Genomic DNA, 21,815 nt, shown 5'->3' on the forward strand with positions numbered 1-21,815 from the left:
CTAGAAGCTTAGATGTAGCTAAGGTTAGTCCAAGCAGTAATAGAAAAAAGTCATGGATTATTCAGGAAGCCTCTTAATTGTTGTTGTTTTTTTTTTAATGATGAAGGGTAATTGTTTTCTTTTTTCCCCCTGAACAGAGCACGATAATTGTGTTCTTTAATGCTTAGCTGTTTTAGTAAACAAGTGATAGAGTTGGAAATCTTGCAATCTGACTTAGTTAACCAGACCTTTCAGAAGTATGGATACTCAAATCAGTAAGCCATAACTCAGGCATTTTATGGCTGACTGGGCTTGTAGGCAAAGTATTTTAAAGAAAATAAATAGCCTCTGTTCGTCTGTGGTTATTTTATTTTGTGATTCATGCTACCACTGAATGTTAGGAAGATAGGCTGGTGTAATAATGCCCTCCACTTTTTGTTCATTCATTTGATCATTCATTCAACAAAATTTATTGAGCACATAGACACTGATGAGTGTGTCTTAAGAATCAAGTCCGAATTTTAAGACTTTTGCGCAAAATCCTTTTATATTTGGCTTTCATTGACTCATCCAACCTATATGCCATGAGCTTACTTTACAGCCCATTATTTTAGCCAAGGTAGGAGCAGAAGTTTGGAAACATGAGATTTAGTATGGGTTCATTCTGGACTTCCTGCATCTCAATTTGCTCATCTCTGAGATGGATGAGTAATACTTAGCTCTTAGAATTGTTGTGAGGATTAACTGAGAAAACGTACACAAATGCTTAACACATAGAGAGGGCTACCCACTTGTGAATTCCTATGATTAGCGACTCTCTGCAGAGGGCACAGACTGCAGGCCCTATCAGCCGGGTTTCAAATCATGTTCTGTCACTTACTAGTTCTGTGCCTCTGGGCAAGTTACTTATCCTCTTCATGACTCAATCTCCTCCTCTGTAAAATGGGGCTAAGAGAACTTGACTCCTGGGATTAAATGGATTAAAGCATATAAAAGTGCTTAGAACACAGTCTGGCCCATAGTAAGCACTCAACAAATGTTAAATACTATTATTATTCCCCAAACTAATAAAAGGATTCTCAAAGCTGAATCTTTTCATAGTTAAATTCCCCTCTCTCTTCAAAAATGCCATCATTAAAATCCCATCCTTCCTTCAAAGTTTAATTTAACTTCCCAGCTCCTTGAGGTAACATCTTTGGTTTCATAAGCCCTTAAATGGACCTTTGAATTTGGTAACATGTTTCATATATCACAATAACAATGTAGTCATCGTTATTGCTAACATTTTCCTAGAGTTTAGCAATATCCAAGACTTCCATAATCAGAAAAAAATACCTTAATTTTATATATAAAAGTTTTCCAGTAGTTTTTTCTCTCTCCCTGCTCTCTACACTACATTTACTAGCTTGAATGGAACTTTTGAAATAATTTTAGAAGAATCTTAAATTTACAACTTCCTGAAATTTTCCTTTTCCTTTTTTATTTTTTTTATTTTTATTGGGTAATATTGGGGAACAGTGTGTTTTTCCAGGACCCATCAGCTCCAAGTCAAATCGTGTTTTCAATCTAGTGGAGGGTGCAGCTCACTGGCCCATGTGGGAATCAAACTGGCAACCTTGGTGTTATGAGCACTGCACTCTAACCAACTGAGCTACCTGGCTGCCTGAATTTCTTTGCCCCTAATTTAATAAATATGCTTTTCTCTTCAACAGAGAAAAATATTTCGTCGAACTGATTTCTCTTGAAAAATTTTATAGTTATGCTCAAGTTCGTTCCCTCTACCATGATAAACCACATAAAAACTATAACAGAAAGTCAAATACACAAAAGAAACATCCAAATTAGAGAAAATGTAAACTAACGATAATATTGAAAAAACTAATTTTGCTATGCTGAAATATTATCATAGTCTAAATTTTTCAGTGGGTTCCACAGAATAAAATCTTGCATCTTTTCTATACGATTCACATGACTCCCTTGTGAGCAATTTTTAAAATAACGAAATTAGACTAAAATTTTTCTATAAATTGAAAGAAGCCTGACATGTGAAACAGAATCCTGTCCCATTTCTGCAGGCTGTAGGAATCATAGCTGCGAAGTGGTTTATCAGTCCACTCAAATGTGAACATAGTCCTAGGTTGCAGAATTCATGCTTATACTTATGCCTGAAGTATAAGCAATACTTATAAATCTGAAATATAAATTGGTTGTGGCAGGAGGGAAGATTGAAAACTATTTAATCTCTTAGGATCTATACTGTTATTACATTCTGAATCATATGTTGAGAATTTCTCATTTATAGTTGTACCATTACAGCAGAACTTTTTTTTTGTGATTATTCTTTTTTTTTTTTTCCAGATTAGTGGTTTTATCATTACTTGCCCAAGTCCTTTTACCTTTTACCTGTATTATTTCCCACTTCTAGCCATGTTTCTCTCTCTCTCTCCTTCTCTCTATCACCTGATACCCTAATGTCCTAATACTGATTAAGAGATCAGGATCAAAAATTTTCTTATAAGAAGTTTTCTCTAACCTGTCCCTAGCTTATTTCTCTCTTACTTTACCTTACTTTTTACTTAGCCATAGCTAATATATTTTATTCTTTATAGTTTCTAGTAGTCTTATGATATTTTCCTGCAAATGATCTGTGTGATTTTCAAGGGTAGAGGAAATATTTTATCTTTCCTATATGTATTCTTAAAATCTCAAACAATATTTTGATGGTATTCTGCTGTGTGCAATGAATGAAACAGTAAACAAATATAGCTCACACAATGAAGAGCTTGTGATAATGTACCTCTATGTGGAAAGGCCATGTGAACCAACTTATTTGTTATGATTCTGTCATTTTGTTGTCAAAGTTAATCTTTTTATTAACTTTCAATCAATGTTTCCCTGAAATGATTATTCTGTAAAATTGCTGATAGTAGTTTATAGATTTCCAATATAGGTGAAAATAGACTAGTAGTTTAAAAATGTACATATACAGAGGGTGCCAAGAAAATGTATACACATTTTAAGGAAGGAAAAAAACTATTAAAATTGTAATATACTGATAACAACAGATGAATACAAATCATGTGTATACATTTTTTTGGCACTCCTGGTATTTGGGAAATTTAAGAACATTTATATTACAAACAAACACTAATTATTAAGGAGACAAATTCATTTGATATAGGAAGTAGCAGGACAATTAATAATTTGCTGTTTGTCATTATGCATGAATTTCCCTTTTAACCATATTGTAGATATAATCTCTTTGTATAAAGTCACTAGAATACCAGGTTCATCATCATTAAGCATTTACAGATTGCCATGGCACTGAGGATACATAGAGTTTTAGGATATGTCTCTAACTATTAGGTGACTTGAATCTAGCTAAGGAAGCACACACCCAAAATGTTAGAGCACTATAGTTATTTATCAACAAATATTTATTGAGGATCTATAATATATATATGCAAGGCTTACAGGCAAGGTTAAATTTTAAAAAATTAATATCCTAAAAGCAATAGAAATTTATTGAATAATAACAACAGTGTTTTGAAAAGATTCCTCCAGCTGTAATATGGAGAGGAATTTGAAACAAAGAGAGTGTATGTGGGTAGATCAGACAAGAGACTTGTAGAAAGTTTGGATTAGATATGAGAGTGTCTTAGGTGAGGATTCAATATGCAAATACAGAGAAAAAGGAAGACAACAAATACTTTGAAGAAAAAATCAAGAGGACTTTACGATGGCTCCAAATGGGAGGCAGAAGAGGTGCTAAGATAAGCTTTACATTTTTGGCTTGGGTAGCAGGAAGACTACAGTGCAACATTCAGAGTGGGCTCGGCTTTGAACAAGTTACATTTGAGGTACCGTTGAGACAAGAGCAGATGACAATCAGGTATTGTAATACTGATTTCTGGACCATAGAGAAAAGATCTAGGCTGGAGGTAAATTTTGATTTCTACTTCTGGGAAAATTGAGTGGGCATATTTTTTTCTTATTCCTCTCACCAAGAATAGTAACAACCCTGGAAATCATGTATACAACAAACATCAGACTCTGAAAGGCATAGAGAAGAAGAGAGACTACTAGGAACCTCAGGGCCTCAAGAAGCAACATGATTGTGAATTCTCTGGGTATTCTTTTGCCTCGTAGATTCCAGACATAGAACTCAGGAACTGGAAATGCCAGTGGGTGCAGACAAAAAAAAATCGCTGAGAAAAAGCCTGCTCTCTCTAGCTACAGGTCCAGGAAAGGAGCAGCCTAATACAGAAAACATTTAGGCAACAACCGTTCTACTCCAGCCAAACAAGCAGAACAAAACTGACTCCACTTGCCTACAACACCAGCAAAGGCCAAAGTGGGGAGCCTAAACTTTCATTCTCACCAGGCTATTCTCAGACACTTCAATCCCTCGTCTGGGTGAGATCGGACACAGTTTAGTAAAAAGCTGGGATTGGTGGAGGGAGACACATAGATCAACAGAATAGGATAAATAACTCAGATATAGACTCACACAAATATGCCCAACTGATTTTTGACAAAGGTGCAAAAGTACTCTAATGGAGAAAGGATACAGCCTTTTGATCAGATGACACTGGAACAACTGGACATCCATAGGCAAAAATATAAACCTTGACCTAAACCTCTTACCTAATATAAAAATGAACTTAAAATGGATTACAAATTTAAATACAAAATGTAAAACTATAAACTTTTAGAAAAAAAAATAGAAGAAAATCTTTGGGATTTAGGGCTATGCAGAGAGGTTTTATGAGGATGAAAAGACAAGTTATAGACTGGGAGACAATATTTGCAAACCACGTACTAATATCTAGACTATATAAAGTAAATTTAACAGTAAAAAAAAATCAAACAATAAAATTAGAAAATAGGCAAAAGACAAGAAGAGACAGTTCATGGAGGAGGATAGGCAGATAGATGGTAAATAAGCACATGAAAAAATGCCCAACATCAACAACCTTAGAAAAATGCAAATTTGAGAAAACCACATTGAGATGTCATTACACACCTAGCAGAATGGCTATAATAAAAGTTAATGACAATAACAGATGCTGGCATGTATATGCAGAAACTGGATCACTCATATTGGTAGTGGAAATGTAAAATGGTATAACCACTCTGGAAATCCACTTGGCAGTTACTTAAACAGCAGCAACATGCAACTACCATACAGCCCAGCAGTTATACTTTTTGGCGTTTGTTTCAGAGAAATAAAAGCTTACATTCATCCAGAAACTTATACATGGGTATTCACAGTAGCTTTATTTCTAATAGCTAGAATCTGAAAATAACCCAGATGTTTTTCCGTGGTGAATAATGAAACACACTGGTATATCTATACCATGGAATATTATTTGTCAATAAAGAGGACAAACTATTGATACACACAACAACTTGAATGACTCTCCAGAGAATTATGTGAAAAAAACCCAAGTTCAAAAGGTTGCATACTGTATCTGCACTTATATAACATTCTTGAAACAAATGGACAACAAATTAGTGGCTGCCATGGGGTAGGATGGAAGGGATGGGGTGAGAGGAACGTGAGTGTGTGTACAAAAGGGCAACATGAGGAATCCTGGTGGTGATGAAAAAGTTCTATATCTGGACTGCGTGAATATCAATATCCTGGCTATGATATTGCACTATAATTTTGTCAGATGTTACCATTGGGGGAACCTGGTCAAGGGTACATGGGGTCTCTGTATGATTTCTTACAACTACGTATAAATCAACAATTCTCTCAAAATCAAATGTTTCATTAAAATTTGTATGAGTCACCTGGATTTAGATATTGGTAGAAGCCTTGGATGTAGCTGATACCAGATTGGTGGAGACAGTAGATTGACAAGAGAAAAGGGATGAGTCTTGGGGAATTTAAGATTTACTGGCTTGGTAGAAAAGAATCATCCTGCATTGGATACTGAGAAGGGGAGAAAAACTAGAAAGTGATGATGATGCATCAACACACAAGGCAAGTGAAGAGGGCATTTTGAGGAAGGAATAGTCAACATCGTCGAAATCTGCTGAGAAAGCAGGTAAAATGAGGAATAGATAGCATTGAATTTAACATTATAAAGGTCATTATTGATTTTATCAAGTAATGAAAAGTAAAGCCAGATTGAAGGGGTTGTGGAACGGGAGGTAAGGAAAAGGAGGTCAAGAGTGTAGACAACTTCAGCAAGTTTGTGAAGGTGAGTGAAATGGTGTGGGAACTGGGGGTTGGAGGCAAAGTTATTTAACCTTTGGAGAGACAAGCATATTTAAAAGGATTGTTTGAGAGGGAGAGGATAAACATGCAAGGAAAAAATAATTATTGATAGTGTAATGCACGTTAGAGGTGAGAGGGAAATGGCTCCAAGGCACAGATAGAGAGATTGGTTTTTAGAAGGGAAAATGAATCTATTATAACAAGAAGGAAGAGGTTTACGTGCAGATGTAAGTAAGTTTGTGCGTTTTTCATTGAGTAGAAAAGCAGACTCTGTTCTGTTTCTATTTTCTCAATAAAGTAGGAGGTGTGTGGTCTTCTGTCTAAAGTAGGGAGAGGGGACTAATGGAGCGGAATAATGGGTAAGGGAGATCTGAGGTTTATCCTCCTAGGATAAGTACAAATCGTTGTAGAGAGGCAAATAGTGAGATGGTCATGGAAGTATTATGGGATTGCTGGGCCCATCTGAATCTGGGGACAATGTGTGTCCCATAGTGGCGATGCTTTCTTATAGGCTTTGCTGCTGTAGTGTAGCACAGAGAAATCAGGTGAGCGGGTTATGGCACATGCTTATCTTTTGCCTCCACACTTTTACTCACAGTTCTTTCTATTCTAAGCGATCTTTTCCTCTTTTTTTCCACTAATTTAAGTTTAACATTTTCTTCAATGTACTGCTCATGTTATATTTCCTCTTGAAATCAATATCACTAGCCCTCTGAGTGGGGACTGCCCTATTCTAAAATACATTATTAAGGAAATGGACCAAGCATGTTAATTGTAATGGATGCACTCTGAAATACAGGTGAGGTGCTGTATCCTTCAAATTAACCATCTTCATCTATTGAACTATTTCTTAAACAAATATGTACATACTCAGAAATGAATTATGTTCCCTTTTAAAGTACTGAGCCCATAAGCTGTTTGAGAGTGCAATAATTCAGAGGCAGTTTCCTGAAATGTGAATTACACAGTCTAGATAATACCCCTGGGCTTCACCCCAACAGTTCAGGGTGGGTTGGCCATACTAAGTTCAATAGAACAGTCTCAGTGGGCTCGAAAACTAGTCACATTCCATGTGAGCATTTTACTTGCATTAACTTAAAGATTCCTATTAGTTGCTTTTTTAAAAATGTAAGAAAAACATTAAAAGAGAGTGAGCATTTGTGCCTGTCTTTTCATACTGCCATGGATGGGAAAGTGGCCCTGCTACTTTAATACTTGGTCTTAGTTTTGGAATGCCTCTCACAACACAATCATCTTGCAACACATTTGATCATAGTTATTAAAGACATAAATTTAATATATAGCATGGCCATAAATTCAGGATAACTATGTCACCTGGTACTAACTAAACAAACAGCCATCTGTCCTAATGCTGGAGAGAAAACAGAGTATGTTGGGATTATTAAGAAATGAAAATATCAGCCCCTTACGTGGCGCCTTCCTAAGGGTCCTATGGCCTACTGCCTACGATTCTGGACAAATTATAACAGCGAAGAGTCCTAGTTCTTGATTTGTGAACTAGAGAAAATAACAGTAGCTACTTCAGAGAGTTCCTGTGAGGATTAGTGAAGCTAACGCATGTCAAGTATTTATGAGGCTTTAAAGGGTAATTCTGACTCTTTCCTGTAGAGTCTGATTGCACATACTAGATGATGCAGCACACACTAAGGAATGCTTGCTTTTTGCCACTCTCAGTCTGAGAAGAACTACAAGTTTCAATATTGCTGATGGAGGCGGGAGACGGGAGAGTGGAAATGGAAAGTTAGAGAGCTCTATCAAGGACTCATGACAGTAGAATCTGTCTGCTGGGTTCTGTGAACATACGTATTTCTTCCTTTTGTAGTTCATCTAATGTTTACTTGAGTAACTGATAAAATAAGTAAATTGACGTATATAAACTTATGACGTATATAACTCTTAGGTCTTAGGTTTGAAAGACTTGAGGTTTGAAAGACTTGAGTGTTTGAATATGTATTTATACCCTGAACTGAAATGGGACTAGGTAATGAGGCCCATTTTTTTGTTTATTGAAATTATTATTATTAATTTCATAAATTTCAAATGTTATTGTCCCCAGGAAATATCATAGTAACATTAAAATACATTGTTTTAAAGATTTCTAAAAGTTGCAGACTCCCATCATGGTAAATGGTGTGAATTAGCATACAAATAAATGACTACAGAGTACACAGGGAGTTGTTTAAGCCAACTTTTTTTTCCTGATATCACAAACGACCTACATTTCAGAGAGCACATTTTGCTGTCCAACAGAAGGAACACAAGTCTCTTGTCTAATATCCATGAGTTAATTGAGAAGGCAAATTTGGAATCTCCATTGGATAAAATTGAACCTTGTATAATTAGACAACACAGGAAACCTCGTATGTGCAATATAATGAGAACATAGGGTTCATGTACTATTACAAGAAGAACACTTAGCGCCCTGGGATCTCCAAGCTCTCAGCAATTATTAAATAAAGAGACGCTCACAAATAATCTCTTAAGTGTAAAACATGTTGCTGTTTCCTCCACCCCCCAGTCTAGCCTTTTTTGTAAATGCACTGTGAGTCCTAAGTTAGACTCTGGGAGGTTGCTGATCTTTAACTGCTCAATAAGTTTAGATACTGATCTGGAGTTTCAGGCATAGGTACACTATCACTCTTATTTGAAAAGGGTAGGTAAAACAGCTACCTCTTCAAAATTATCCACCCTGCTTTCCTAAGTCTGATATTTTGATTAGGAGTTTCCAGTAGATCAGGATTTTATGAGGACAGGAAGAGACTGGTCAGTTCCTCAAAATTTCCATGTTTTTACCCCTTGAGATTGAGTTCAAGGGAAAGTGTACAGTTATGCTTTGCATGGAATTTCATTGTCTGCTTGGAACAGATGTGAGTCTGGATTTGAAGGAAAGATTATAAATGGTATATAACACTTGGGTGAAAGTGGATTGTGGTGTCATACTTTAAAATAGGGTTAAGTTCCAAAATCAGATTGAAAGTGAAAATCAAGACTAGGCCCAATTTACCTCTGAAACATTTAAATCACCCATAAATTTACCGTATGCATGATCAAACTTTATGTATCAAACTTGAAATGGACATTTTATCTCTTACTAAGTTTAACATTATGGATGTTTCCCCACCACAGGAGCAGATACTATTTCCTCAGTTGAATACCAGATGAATTTCATATACCAGGCTCATGTTCAGTAGTTATTTGTGGTATGTTTTTAAAGCTAGATTCAGACTCAGGGCTATGAAATGCTTATATTGACAGTTACATTGTACCTTAGATCAACTGACGAGTTAGCACTCATGTCTTCCATGTAAGCATGCTTTTTCACAATGGGGCACAGGCTCATTGAGTGTGGGGAGGTAGAATCCTTACACCACTACTGAAATTGTTATCTCCCTCCTTCCTCCTTCCCTCTCTCATGTCCTTCCTTTTATTCCCTCTCTCACAAACTTTTCTTTCTTTCTCCATCATCCCTCACTCTTTTCATCTGAAAACCTACACATTTCTCTTTGAAGAAAATTCATGATATATTTTTTTAATTATAGTTTTTTTTTTTCTTCTAACGGGAGGGGGGTAGATATAAAGAAGGTTAGTTAAAAGAAACCAGGTGATAAAACATAGCTCAATGATAAGGTGAAGTAGGAGAGAGAGAAATATAGAAAGAAGATGGGAATGACAAAACAAACTTTATTTCTTGAAATAGTCTGTGTGAGACTGCTTTGAAAATCCAAAGCACTATTCAAATGCTAGGTGTAGTTTGCCTAGGATTGACATTGTGACTGTCAAAAGCCTTTGTGATACTTATAGTATACCAAAAATTGTTTTTTCAATTATTTCATTGTGGTAGAATACATATGAGATAAAATTTACCATCTTAACTATTTTTAAGTGTACAGTTTAGTGGTGTTAAAATATTCATAATGTGCAACCATCACTGCCAGCCATCTCCATAGTTCTTTACATCTTATTAAACTGAAACTCTATACCCATTGAACAATAATTCCCCATTCCCTCCAACCCCCAGTTCCTGGGCACTACCATTTAACTCTCTGTCTCTACAATTCTGACTATTCTAAGTATCTTATATAAGTGGAATCATATGGTATTTGTCTTTTTGTGACTGGATTATGTTGCTTAGCACAATGTCCTAAAGTTTCATCCATGCTGTAGCATGTGTCAGAATTTTCTTCCTTTAAGGCTGAATAATGTTCTACTGTATGTATAAACCACATTCTGCTTATCCATTTCTCTGTTGATGGACACTTGGATTGCTTCTACATTTTAGTTATTGTGAATAATGCTGCTATGAACATGGGTGTACAAATATCTCTTTGAGACCCTGCTTTCAATTCTTTTGGGTATATGCCCAGAAGTAGAATTGCTCATTCATATGGTATATATTTTTTAAGGAACATCATACTATTTTCCATAACAGCGGTACCATTTCATATTCCCACAAACTTTGCACAGGGGTTCCAATTTCTCCACCTCCTTGCTGATACTTGCTTTCTATTTTTTGGTAGTAAGCATCCTAATGGGTATGAGGTGGTAAGTCCAAATTTTGAGTCTCATCCCCCAGACTGCCACATGTAGAGTGATCACCAGGTAAAAATCCCTTGGAAAATTTCCAGTTAGAAAACAGAATATGGCAAGTTCTTAATAATTTTGCTTCAGAAAAATTATACTTTCTCGGGTCAAGAGAAGAAAAGTTTATGGAATTTTTGTAGTGATCCTTCAGTCAATCAAAACAGCTTCTGCTAAGTGTCAGGTACTAGCTAGGTGCTTAAGATACAAAGATGTCCTTAAGGCACTCACAGTGTATTTTCCTTCTAGAAAATTCTGATGATACTGAGGCCTTCTTTGAATAAAAGGAACCACAGTGTTTCTTAATAAACAATCATGATACTAACAGACCAATGTGACTCATCTAATTTCAAAGAACACTAAGATATTAATGAAAACATGTGAGATCATTAATATGTATATTGCATTTGGGGTACAATGAGTATTGCACTAAACTAGGGTGATTAGAGTAAGTGAAAAATTAGTCTTTTAACCTGCTAAGGGAGTTTTTTTCCAAAGATGGTTTTAAATTGAGAATATTTAGAATATAAATATTATAATACTCAAATTAGAAATTAAACATTAAAAATGTTTAAATCAGTGGTAATTATTGAACATAATGACAAAATGATCATAGATACAGGGAATTTTTATGACTAATATTGAGATGAAAATTCTGAGATTAATAAGATGATTGGAGATCTACTGTGATAAAACTAAAAAGGATATAAACCGTGTTGTAAGTAGATAGATATCTAATATTTTGATCATCATGGTGTATTTTAATAGGAAAAGAACAGAGTTTGAATTTTATTTTGTTGAGTTCTGGAATGATTTTTCATTTGTTTTTAATAGGTTTACGTCTTACTGTGTGGTGGTAAATATTTAATAACTAGCTCACGTTTTATTTTTATTTTTTTTAGAAAATAGAAGGCTTTCATTTGTGACATTTACCAGGTTTCATTGTGTATATACTCCCACTGTGGCTGATTTCAGGCTATCAGTGTGATGTTATTAAATGAAGTTGATAAGAAATACACTCCATATGCTCTTGCAAGACAGTGTGAGCCAACTCCAGCACACCTCTGCTTGTGTCTAAAATTATATCAGAAAGCAAGAATGACTTGGTGAAACACCTTACAATCTAAATAAACCTGATAGTTTAATCTAGCCTGTCAGTCAACAGAGAACCTAAAGAACTAATAGTTCAATTTATGACTTTCAAAGCATATACTGTAAAAAAGCACCAAATTAAGATGTTTAGATAATTTAAAGCAAAAAAATAAAATAAATAAATAATAATAATAATAATAATAATAATAATAATTGTCACCTGGAGATGCATTCTCATTTTTTGACCCTTTATGTGGAATATTTACATTATAATTCATTACAACATTTATGGAGCCCTCACTCGGTACTAGGCACTTTTCTAAGCACTTTACATGTATCAGTTAACTTAATCTTCCAAACAATCTGATTTATAAATGACTAAACGGAGGCACAGAGAAGCCATTTGTTCAAGGTCACATCATTAGCACATGTTAATATGGAATAAAAAAACCCCAAAAAAACATACAGTCTATTTACAGGGTACCTGACCTGAACCACTGCTCGTCTGGCCTCTAACATTATTTAGAGGGACACCTGCAAGAAAGACTTCATGCAAGCCAAGTATTATTACCAAAGTGAAAGACCATATAGACTATGGAAATATAGTCTGAAAAAAATAAAAGTATGAAACGATGAGTTAGGAGAGCAATGAACATTACCAATAAAGACCATCCTTAATTTCTCTTCTTTTATAAAAGTCATCATCAAGAAGCTGAGTTGAAATTTAAAGTTACAATAATGTATTTTAAGTAATGAAAACTTACTATATAGAAATCATTGTTACAGGAAACTTTGAGTGAAAAATTGTGGATACGTAATTTAACCTCTTTAATTTGAATCTTCATAAGAGAAAATAAAGAAATGAGGATAATAATTAAGCAATACTTCAAAAGAAAAACAAATTGGTTTCAGAAACTTGGTGAAATTTTTCAGTGTTTCCATTGTAGGGATTAGCCAAATTTCCCCCATAATCATTAAGGAATGCTAACTAAGGCTGAACTGTCCTGTGATTTAATGTGCTGGTGTAAACCCTCTTTATCCAATCTCATAATTAAAACCGATGAAGAAGGATTGTTTGTTTATATACAGGCGGTGAAATCCTTCACATTTATAACTGAAATGTGATGTTTTTTCTTTCTTCATTGTTAGAAAGTCTACATGAGCCTCAGATTTGGTCTAAATATGGAGATGGGCTTTCTAGATTTCTGGAAAACAAAAGTCAGAGGAATGGTTCAGGGACAAATGGGCAAGGAATCTGAGAATGTTGCTGGACTGACTTAAATAATTTAAGAATGAGAGATAGCCCATTGTTTGTGACTATTTCCTAAATGGAATCACACAGATGGTTAGTGTGAGGTGTTCTGGAATGGTCATTAGGCATTAGTATAAAAGGGGCAACTGCACAGCAAGAAATATTAATATTTTTTTTCTCAAGTCCTACTTGTAAGGAGAACGTCACCTCATTGTTACTTCCTCTTAAGGAAATCAAGGATCCAGGGAAAATCTACACCCAGACACAACGCACCTGCTGCTACTGGGTTGGCCTGCTAATTTCCATTAAGTTCTGTATCCTTGGCTAAGGGATAAATCTGCAACGTACAGAAGGGGTTTTATGTGTGTATGTGATTTCTTTTTGACAACCCCTAACCCATCCACAACTGGAAACTGTACTCTTCATGTGACATTGAGCAATGACTTAGGCAATTGTATTATGAAGTAAAATTAGTTAACAAATGTTAATAACACTTTGTAAACCATAAAAGATTATATAAATGCTTTCATCTTCCGTGTTTTTAAGGAGTAGACAATAGGAGAAACACATGTCTGAAATACATATACTCTCTACTCCCTGTAGGGGTAGCATTTTATGTTAAGGAGTATGATCCTGGGTTATTACTGGTTATTACTGGAGCATTGTATGGCTTTGCTAGTCTATGGGAGATTAGGAAAGTCCTAGGGCATGATTTACATACCTGGCTTTGTATGTTATGGGAGGGTATCATTAATATGTCTAGTATGTGTATAGAAGAAGCTAGGTGGAGCTAGGCTTTCTCTAAAGAACAGGCCTATAATATATGTAGTACAAATAAAAATGTTAATTTATCCTTGGGGGAAACAGAAGCCCAATTTATAAAAGGCCTTTTAAGGCCTACCTAGCAACCAATAATAACAACAGTGGACATAAGATGAAAGATGTTAGCTGTCATGAAACAACATTCAAATGAACTCCAGAAACAGCCAGAAGAGGCTTATAGGAAAATTATTAGATGACAATTACAATTCAAAAGATAAAGTGAGTAATGAGTAGGCATAGATCAGTTTAATCATTAAACCAACTCAGGGCAGAAGTATTTGTATCAAGAAAGAAATCCAAGGAGGCATTGCCAACGAGCCTTCCATAGCCACTGGTGGAGATAAAATCCTACAAACTATATTCAAATAAATCATAATGCTGCAGTTGGTCTCCTTAGCTAGTGGTCACTAATCAATAATCTTAAGGGAAGATAGTGCCAACTTCATTTTCATTCATCCAATCAATAATTGATCACTTACCTGTCAAGGATTTATTGGTCAACTATTCAGAAAACAATGGTAAGAACCTACTATAAGTGAGGCTCTATGCTGGGCACATTTTCATGCACCTTAGAGGTTGTGTAAAAAAGAGTTCAAGTTACCAAAGTGTAGAAGCAGAAATAGCTGCTGTAACATCAACAAATAAACAAACGGGGCTTCACCTTTTCTAAAGACCCTGGTACACATCCCTGTTACAGCACTTACCATAATATTTAGTTAGTTATTCTTTACTTTGTATGTCTCCCCAATGAAACTGTAGAACTGGAATATGTTTATTCATTTTTTACACCCCCCCCACCATGGTCAATAAAGATGCTGGTGGAATAAATGAATAAGGGTTAACCCAAATTCCCAGTGGACAATACAGCAAATAAATAAAAATGTCAAAATTATAATGTAATCTTTAAGTTTTTAGGAAAGAGTAGATTTTAGGGAAAAAGTGTTACATTAGTAAATTATGTATATGTTCATATATGTTGATTAACATGTGTCCTTCACAAACTAAATATCCCTCCTCTATTATGTTCTAATGTCTGTACATCTATCTCTGCTCTTACCACATTTTATAATATTTATGTGTCTTTTCCCAGTAAATTAATGAAGGCATAGGTCCTACTGAGGTGTTAAATGTGTATCATTCATCTTTGTATCCCCAAGGTTTATCACAATCCTTGGCACACAGACCATCCTCAATAGATGTTTATGGAATGAATGGATATGTGGTGAGTTTTCTGAGGTTATTCGTTATTATATAAGGTGAAGTATTAAAATAATAAAAAGTGAAACAATTCCATTTGTATGCCTCTAAAAATAGGAGATATCAATTTGTAAGAATTAAACCATATTATATAGTCTTTGTTGGCATTTTAATACCAGATTATGGACATCTGGTGAAAGTTCATCGTGTTATATTATAGGAAACATTATTATTTCTTCTATTGCGGAGCTCTTTTTAGCTAAAAGACTGATTACTCTTTGGAATGTGGTCTGATTCCATTTCTATTTTAACATGACATGTCTTTTTAAGGCAAGGGAATTTTAGTCTTACACTTTTGGTTTTCTTGCCCCCACCTCAAATAAAATAAAATTAAAACCTACTCACCCATCAATTTGTTTTTGTTTGTTTCAGTAAATGATATAATTATTTGCTAAGACCAAAATCCAGGAGTCATTCTTGAGTATTTTTTCCTAACACACTGGGCCCCCTCCCTCAGCCCATTAATCACTGATAATACCCAATAAATTAGCAGGTCCTGTGTCTCTGACTATAAAGTATATTCTGAATCTGTCAGTTTTCACCTTTCTTTTTTTTAACCATTAAGGTCTTGTCTTAACTATTGCAGTAGCCTCCTAACTGGTCTCACTACTTCACTGGACAGCAGGAAAGAGCTCTGAAATGCATCAATGGTGTGCCCCTGATCTTAAAATAAAAGCCACCTCCATACCATGTCTTCAGTGCCCTACTTGTTCTGGCCTCCACCAAACTTTTCACCTTTACCTCTTACTGCCTACCCCTCTATCCCACCTCGAGGCCCCAGGCCTTCTTGCTGTCACTGGACATGTCATGTTTTTTTTCCATGTTCATGGCTGTTATTTTTGCTGGTCTCTCTTTCTGGAATATTCCTCTCATCTCTTCCAAGAGGCCTCTTTAAAATAGCATCCCTGCCCCAGTCACTTTCTATCCCATTTCTATGCTTCAGTTTCTTAATAAGAAATTAAACATCTGATTTATTCATATTATTTCTTTGCATGTTAACTTGTCCATCATGTCCATCATCTCTACTAGAAAGAGATCAGGGTTTTTATCTGCCTTCTTTACTGTTGTAGCCTCAGAGCTTTGAATGGTAGGTATTCACTCCATATTTTTAGAATGATTCAAGGCTAATTCAGTGAAGGAAGTGTGCTAATTTTATGATATATAGACCAGGGGTAGTTACTGCTATGGGCAATATATCAGGTGTATTGAGACCATAAGCTCATGCCTCATTGTCCATTCAAGGTTTATGAAAATCCAAAACATTGTACTTCAGATAATTTAGACGGAAACAGGATTAGATCCCACGGGAAAAGGCCAATTTAGTCCACTGACAATTTGAAAAAAACCTAATTTGTCCATTAACTATCTATTGAAAAAAATATTTTCTTCAGTTTATTAGATGTATTATATATTCATGTTTATGTTATCTTTGGCGATTTGATAGAGGGGGAGCAAGTCATCTGCTGGGTTTCTATGCCATTACATGTTGTATATCACTCTAGAACATTGCTTAATTACTGTGACAAATATTATTTGTGCACTGACCTTTTTATCCCTCCAAATGTTTGTGCATGACCTAAGAATTTTCCAAAGTCAATATGAAACATGTGGCCTGACTTTGTCAGCATGATATTGTCGTTGTGCCGGTCACAGACTCCCAGGACGAACGTTACCACACACCATCCAGCACAGGAATAGAAAAAGTTCTTCAAGGCCTAATCAGTTGAAAAAACAACACACAGATAATATACACACAAAAATGAGCAAATACATTAGCATCAGAGCTAGAGCTATGATGAAAAGCAAAATTATATAATCAAGAAACTCTTCTTCATCTCAGTTGAGAAAAAGGTATGATTAAATACCTCGTTCTTCATATGCTACAGAAGAACATGAAGCAATCGTTCTTTAGCTTAATAGATGAATGTTTTCATTGAAATTGGGGAAAACATCTCTTTCATTCAGTTGGAGCTAATTTTCATAGTTCACTAGGAGGTTTTTGGTGTGATTTTTGAAGTCTCAAATATACAATGTTGGATGATTTTTTTTTTCAAGGTAAAAGAAGTAGGAACAATATGGTCCAATATTGCCTATCCCCAGAGGAATTTAAAATGTCACATTTTTAAAATTTAAATTTTTTAACATAGAAAAAGCTATGTTGATAATTGTAACATTTTATGTTTATCCTTGCAAATAGGTCATCCAATTGCTATCCAAAAATGTTTTGGTACTGTATACCAGTGAGTGAATGCTGGTGTGGGTGGAAGCAGATTACCACTAAGTCAATTATAATTTATGTTTCTTTAATGAACAGAAATATCTTACCAAAATCACTCTTTGTTTTCAAAATGTCTCATGGGTATGCATAATTTTCATCAATGATACAGTCATGAGTGTAACTATGAGTGATTGTTTGGGCCAGCGTTAAGGGTCCCCTCGAGTGGTGTGGCTGACTTGCTGGAGTGGGGGTCTTTGTTACTGGCCTACATGCCAGGACACCTTATTTCCAGGTATCCTAAGTGTCTAAGTAAGTCACTTAAATTGTCTGTCTAGATTTTCTTCACTTACAAAGTGAAGATAATAAAATATGTTCTTCACATTGTGGTTGTGAAGAGCAAATGGATGTGGAAACACCTCAAATATCTAATCCTAGGGATTTGTGCAAAACTCAAGTTACAATCTGGAAAAAGACTAAAAAAATAGATTTCAAGATAACTTCTATTCTTTGTTATTTGGCTCTGCAAAGCCTGTATTTTGCTCTTCTCCAAGGTTATAGAAGTCAGGAATAGATGAACTCTTGGGTCTCTCTATTATGGCCCATGCTGGCTAGGGTGACCAGTCACCCCTGTTTGCCTGTTACTGAGGGGTTTCCTAGAATGAGGGAATTTCAGTGCTCAGGACAGATGGGGAGCAAGTCATCTGCTGGGTTTCTATGCCATTACATGTTGTATATTACTCTAGAACATTGCTTAATTACTGTGATAAATATTATTTGTGCACTGACCTTTTTATCCCTCCAAATGTTTGTGCATGACCTAAGAATTTTCCAAAGTCAATGTGAAACGTTAAATGCTGAGCAAGTCGAATGCTGGCCCATAGTGTATCTTTGTGTGAGTTAGCATAAAGGTGCCCCTGCCTCTGGCTGGACCCAAATGTACCAGTTCAGGTCTTGGCAAGCAGAACAAGGCCTGGCTCTAACCAACTCATCCCCTTAGCCAGGAGCCTGGTTTTAGGACAGAGCCTGTATAACTGTACACTGCAGCCTAGATGCTAAGATGAAGGAAAGTGGGGAAAAAATGTTTAGAGTCAAATAAAATAGAACATGTTATAAAATTCTGAGAATATATATGTATATATATATGTGTATATATATGTATATATATGTGTATATATATGTGTATATATGTATATATATGTGTGTGTATACACATATACGTATATATTCTATTATGCATTTTGAAAACACTGAAAAAATATGAAAAAGTAGAGCTTGGCAGAAGAAATGTATTGCAAAAGAAGGAAGGAGATTTATAGAAATTGGAGATTGTGTACAAATAGGCAGCGGTATCTTGAAGGAAGTAGTTTCAAAGAGCGTCATCTCATGTGACATTGCTGTAAGGGAGGCAGCTGAGCAAAGAAAGTCTTTATGCGTAGCCCATAATTTCACCCAGAAGGAAAACCAAACATAGAACATTTTTTCTAGTTAATATACCATTTAAGTTGGATCTTTATTACTAGGCTGAAGACTGAGTGAACCTGAACTCAAGTTATACTTAATTTACTTTTTAATAAATAAGAATACCTAATGAACCAGAACATATTTGAGTACTGTATTTAAAATTTGCTCCAGCAGGACAAACCTTTTCATAATCCGCCTTTAAGTGGTTGTGCTGACTGAACCACTTTTTGATTGTATTTTCTTTCAGCGGCCCTATCAGTCCAGAATGGCGATGGATCTTTGCTAGGGTTACAGCATCGGGCACCATCTGCACCAGTCCTGGTTGATAGAAAAGAGATTATGGAAATGTTCACAGGATGAGGGATATTAGGAAACACATCCTGATCTAGGTAACAACAGCAACAGTTGCCAGCACTACTTGGATTATCCTTTTCCTTTCCAAATATTTTCTGAAGGCGCCTGATCTAGATGGCCTTCCTTCGAATTTTTCCTAATTTCTGGGAAGCAATGAGACTACTTGTGTTTTGATCAGATGTATCAGAAACAGCTTTAATGTTTTTTTTCTAGAACTAGAGAGCCAATCTAGATGGTCTCCCAGAGACCCCACTGAATCAATAGGTTAATGGGTCAATTAACATACAGCTTGTGCATTTCATTTACAGTTTAAGGGAGGACATTCAAACTTATTTAACAGGTTTTGTAAGCAAACCAAATACAATCTCCATAACAAATATTTAAAATATATTATAAAATCAATGTTCAGGTTAATTCACTGTTAAATGTTCCATTTCCGGGAATGAACAGAGTAACTGTAGGAAACATGTTGACAGCTGTCTGCTCCTTCCTTCTCAGTGAACATTAAAGAGAAACTATGATAATATGTTTTTTAAGGGAGCATATATTGGTTAAACTTCGGTAGGATTTATGCCCCACTGACCACGTAACCATCAAGACTTCTTTTCGTTGTGTTCCTAAGGTTATTGAAATGTAAACATTTTCAAACCTTTCAAACCAAATTTGTATTCTGTATAGAATACCAATTTAAACCAAGTACTTAAAACTTTCTGAGGACTAATGCCCACAAAACAACCTATAATATAAGTTCTGTAAATAAATCATTGAAAGAAATTAAAGTATAGAATTTCTGATTTCTACCATCTTGATAATCGCAAGAGTTGCAAATGCAAATACCCAAGGGGCCAGGGAAATTAATGTAACTATATGAAAAGAGGATGGTTGAGTTTTTAAAATCAACTATTTTGTGGTCTACCTTAGAAACTTTCAAATTAGACAATGAACAAGTAGATCACAGTGATGGTAAACGAGACCCTTCTCTGTGTTGGATTTGGCTTGTGGCAGCTGGTTATTGGCCTTAATCTCTCTTAATATTCAATAGCCCAGTTGTAATCATTAGGCATTACCCTGCTGGATTAGAAAGAAACTTAAACATGGGGTGTGGGAATTGAATGCTGCAAATATAACCCACAAAATCTATATGTTAAAAAAAAAAACAACAACAAAGAAGAGAAACTTAACACCCCAGAGATAAGTCTTGGATCCTGGGCATATCCTTAATATAACACTTGTCCCTGCTTCTTCAACAGTATTCGGCTCTTATGCAGGTTTCCTCATGTGTATTAAATGAGACAGCAAATGTAAAGCACTACATGTTTAGTAGTAATGTAATTACTCTACAAAGAGGGATTCCTCTTTCAAATCCTGGAAATGTCCTCCCTCATTTTTTCCACTTTCTCCATGTAACCCTTCCAAAAGGAAAATCACTTTCTACCTGGTTCTGCAGTGTTTCACTGCAGCCTCACGCCTGACCATGCCCAGAATCAGCGCTTACACTATTGCACCCTTTGGATACTGGGCTGTAACAATGTCAGTTGCTTTTCAGACCACATTTGTCTTTTGGGAGTTAATCTTTGCCAAATCCCAAGTTATTTATCATAAGCTTTGCATTGCTGACAACTTAGAAAACCTTTTACCTAATTTATAACAGTCATGGACGCTAAATTCTGCTCATTAATTAAAACCATAAATTACGTTTTATACATTTTAAGCTAGTATGGATCATATACCTTTTAAATACTTCTAACATAATTCTGTCCAAATTGAGTAATATGTGTGGTTCCATTCTTATAGGCCTCTAATGCAGTGTTTCTCAAATTTTAATGCACATATATATCACTTGGGGGTCTTATGAAAATGCACATTCTGATTCAGTAGTAAGGACCTGGGGCCTGAGATTCTGCATTTCTAACAAGCTCTCAGGTGATGTCAGTGCTGCTGGACCATGGGTCACCCTTTAAGCAATAAGATTCTTAGGAACAAATCTTTCCAAGGTGGTGTCATAAAGCAGTGGCTCTAAAAAAGGGGTGCATAAAAAACACCAGAGCAGCTTTTTATAATCACCAAGATTTCAGACTCTCCTGTCGCCCCCAAAGTGGAGAGCCTGACTTAGTACCCTGGCTGGGGACTAGTTATATCTGCTCCTCCAATTCTCCTAAGTAATTTTTAAGTCAGTGAAATTTGGAAAGCGAGTAATGAAATAAATTATAAATGAAATTTATTTGCCCTGATAGTCTCTCCCAAAGCTCTTAGGACATCATACACAAAGTAGTCATGAGAATTATAATCAACAATTATGTTGAGAAAGTCATGTAAACTTCTGGCCTGGAAGATACTCTCCTCAAGGGCTGCAGTTCTGTTTAGCTCATTATAGTACTCCCTACCTGACTTGTGACATTTCTTGAGAACAGTAGATATTCAATAAACCTCAGCACCTGATTAAAAATGGAACATGATTTCCTAAAAATGACATTTGCTTTAATGATCTCTATTTTTCTTGAAGAAGTATTTTGCCAGTATAATGCTGTCTGAAATCTTATAACTATAGATGA

General features: G+C 35.5%; 1 protein-coding gene across 1 annotated transcript in view; it reads right to left on the reverse strand.

The window, feature by feature from the left end:
- Positions 1–21,815, reverse strand: part of PIK3C2G (phosphatidylinositol-4-phosphate 3-kinase catalytic subunit type 2 gamma) — a 276,245-nt gene that overhangs the window by 72,488 nt on the left and 181,942 nt on the right. The window contains exons 24-25 of the mRNA XM_019744695.2: positions 19,091–19,227; positions 16,776–16,945 (exon numbers count right to left, since the gene is read on the reverse strand). Coding sequence (XP_019600254.2) covers positions 16,776–16,945; positions 19,091–19,227 — 307 coding nt within the window. The remainder of the gene's footprint in view (positions 1–16,775; positions 16,946–19,090; positions 19,228–21,815) is intronic.

This window comes from Rhinolophus sinicus, linkage group LG02 (assembly GCF_036562045.2).
Source record: "Rhinolophus sinicus isolate RSC01 linkage group LG02, ASM3656204v1, whole genome shotgun sequence".
Taxonomy (NCBI): Eukaryota; Metazoa; Chordata; class Mammalia; order Chiroptera; family Rhinolophidae; genus Rhinolophus; species Rhinolophus sinicus.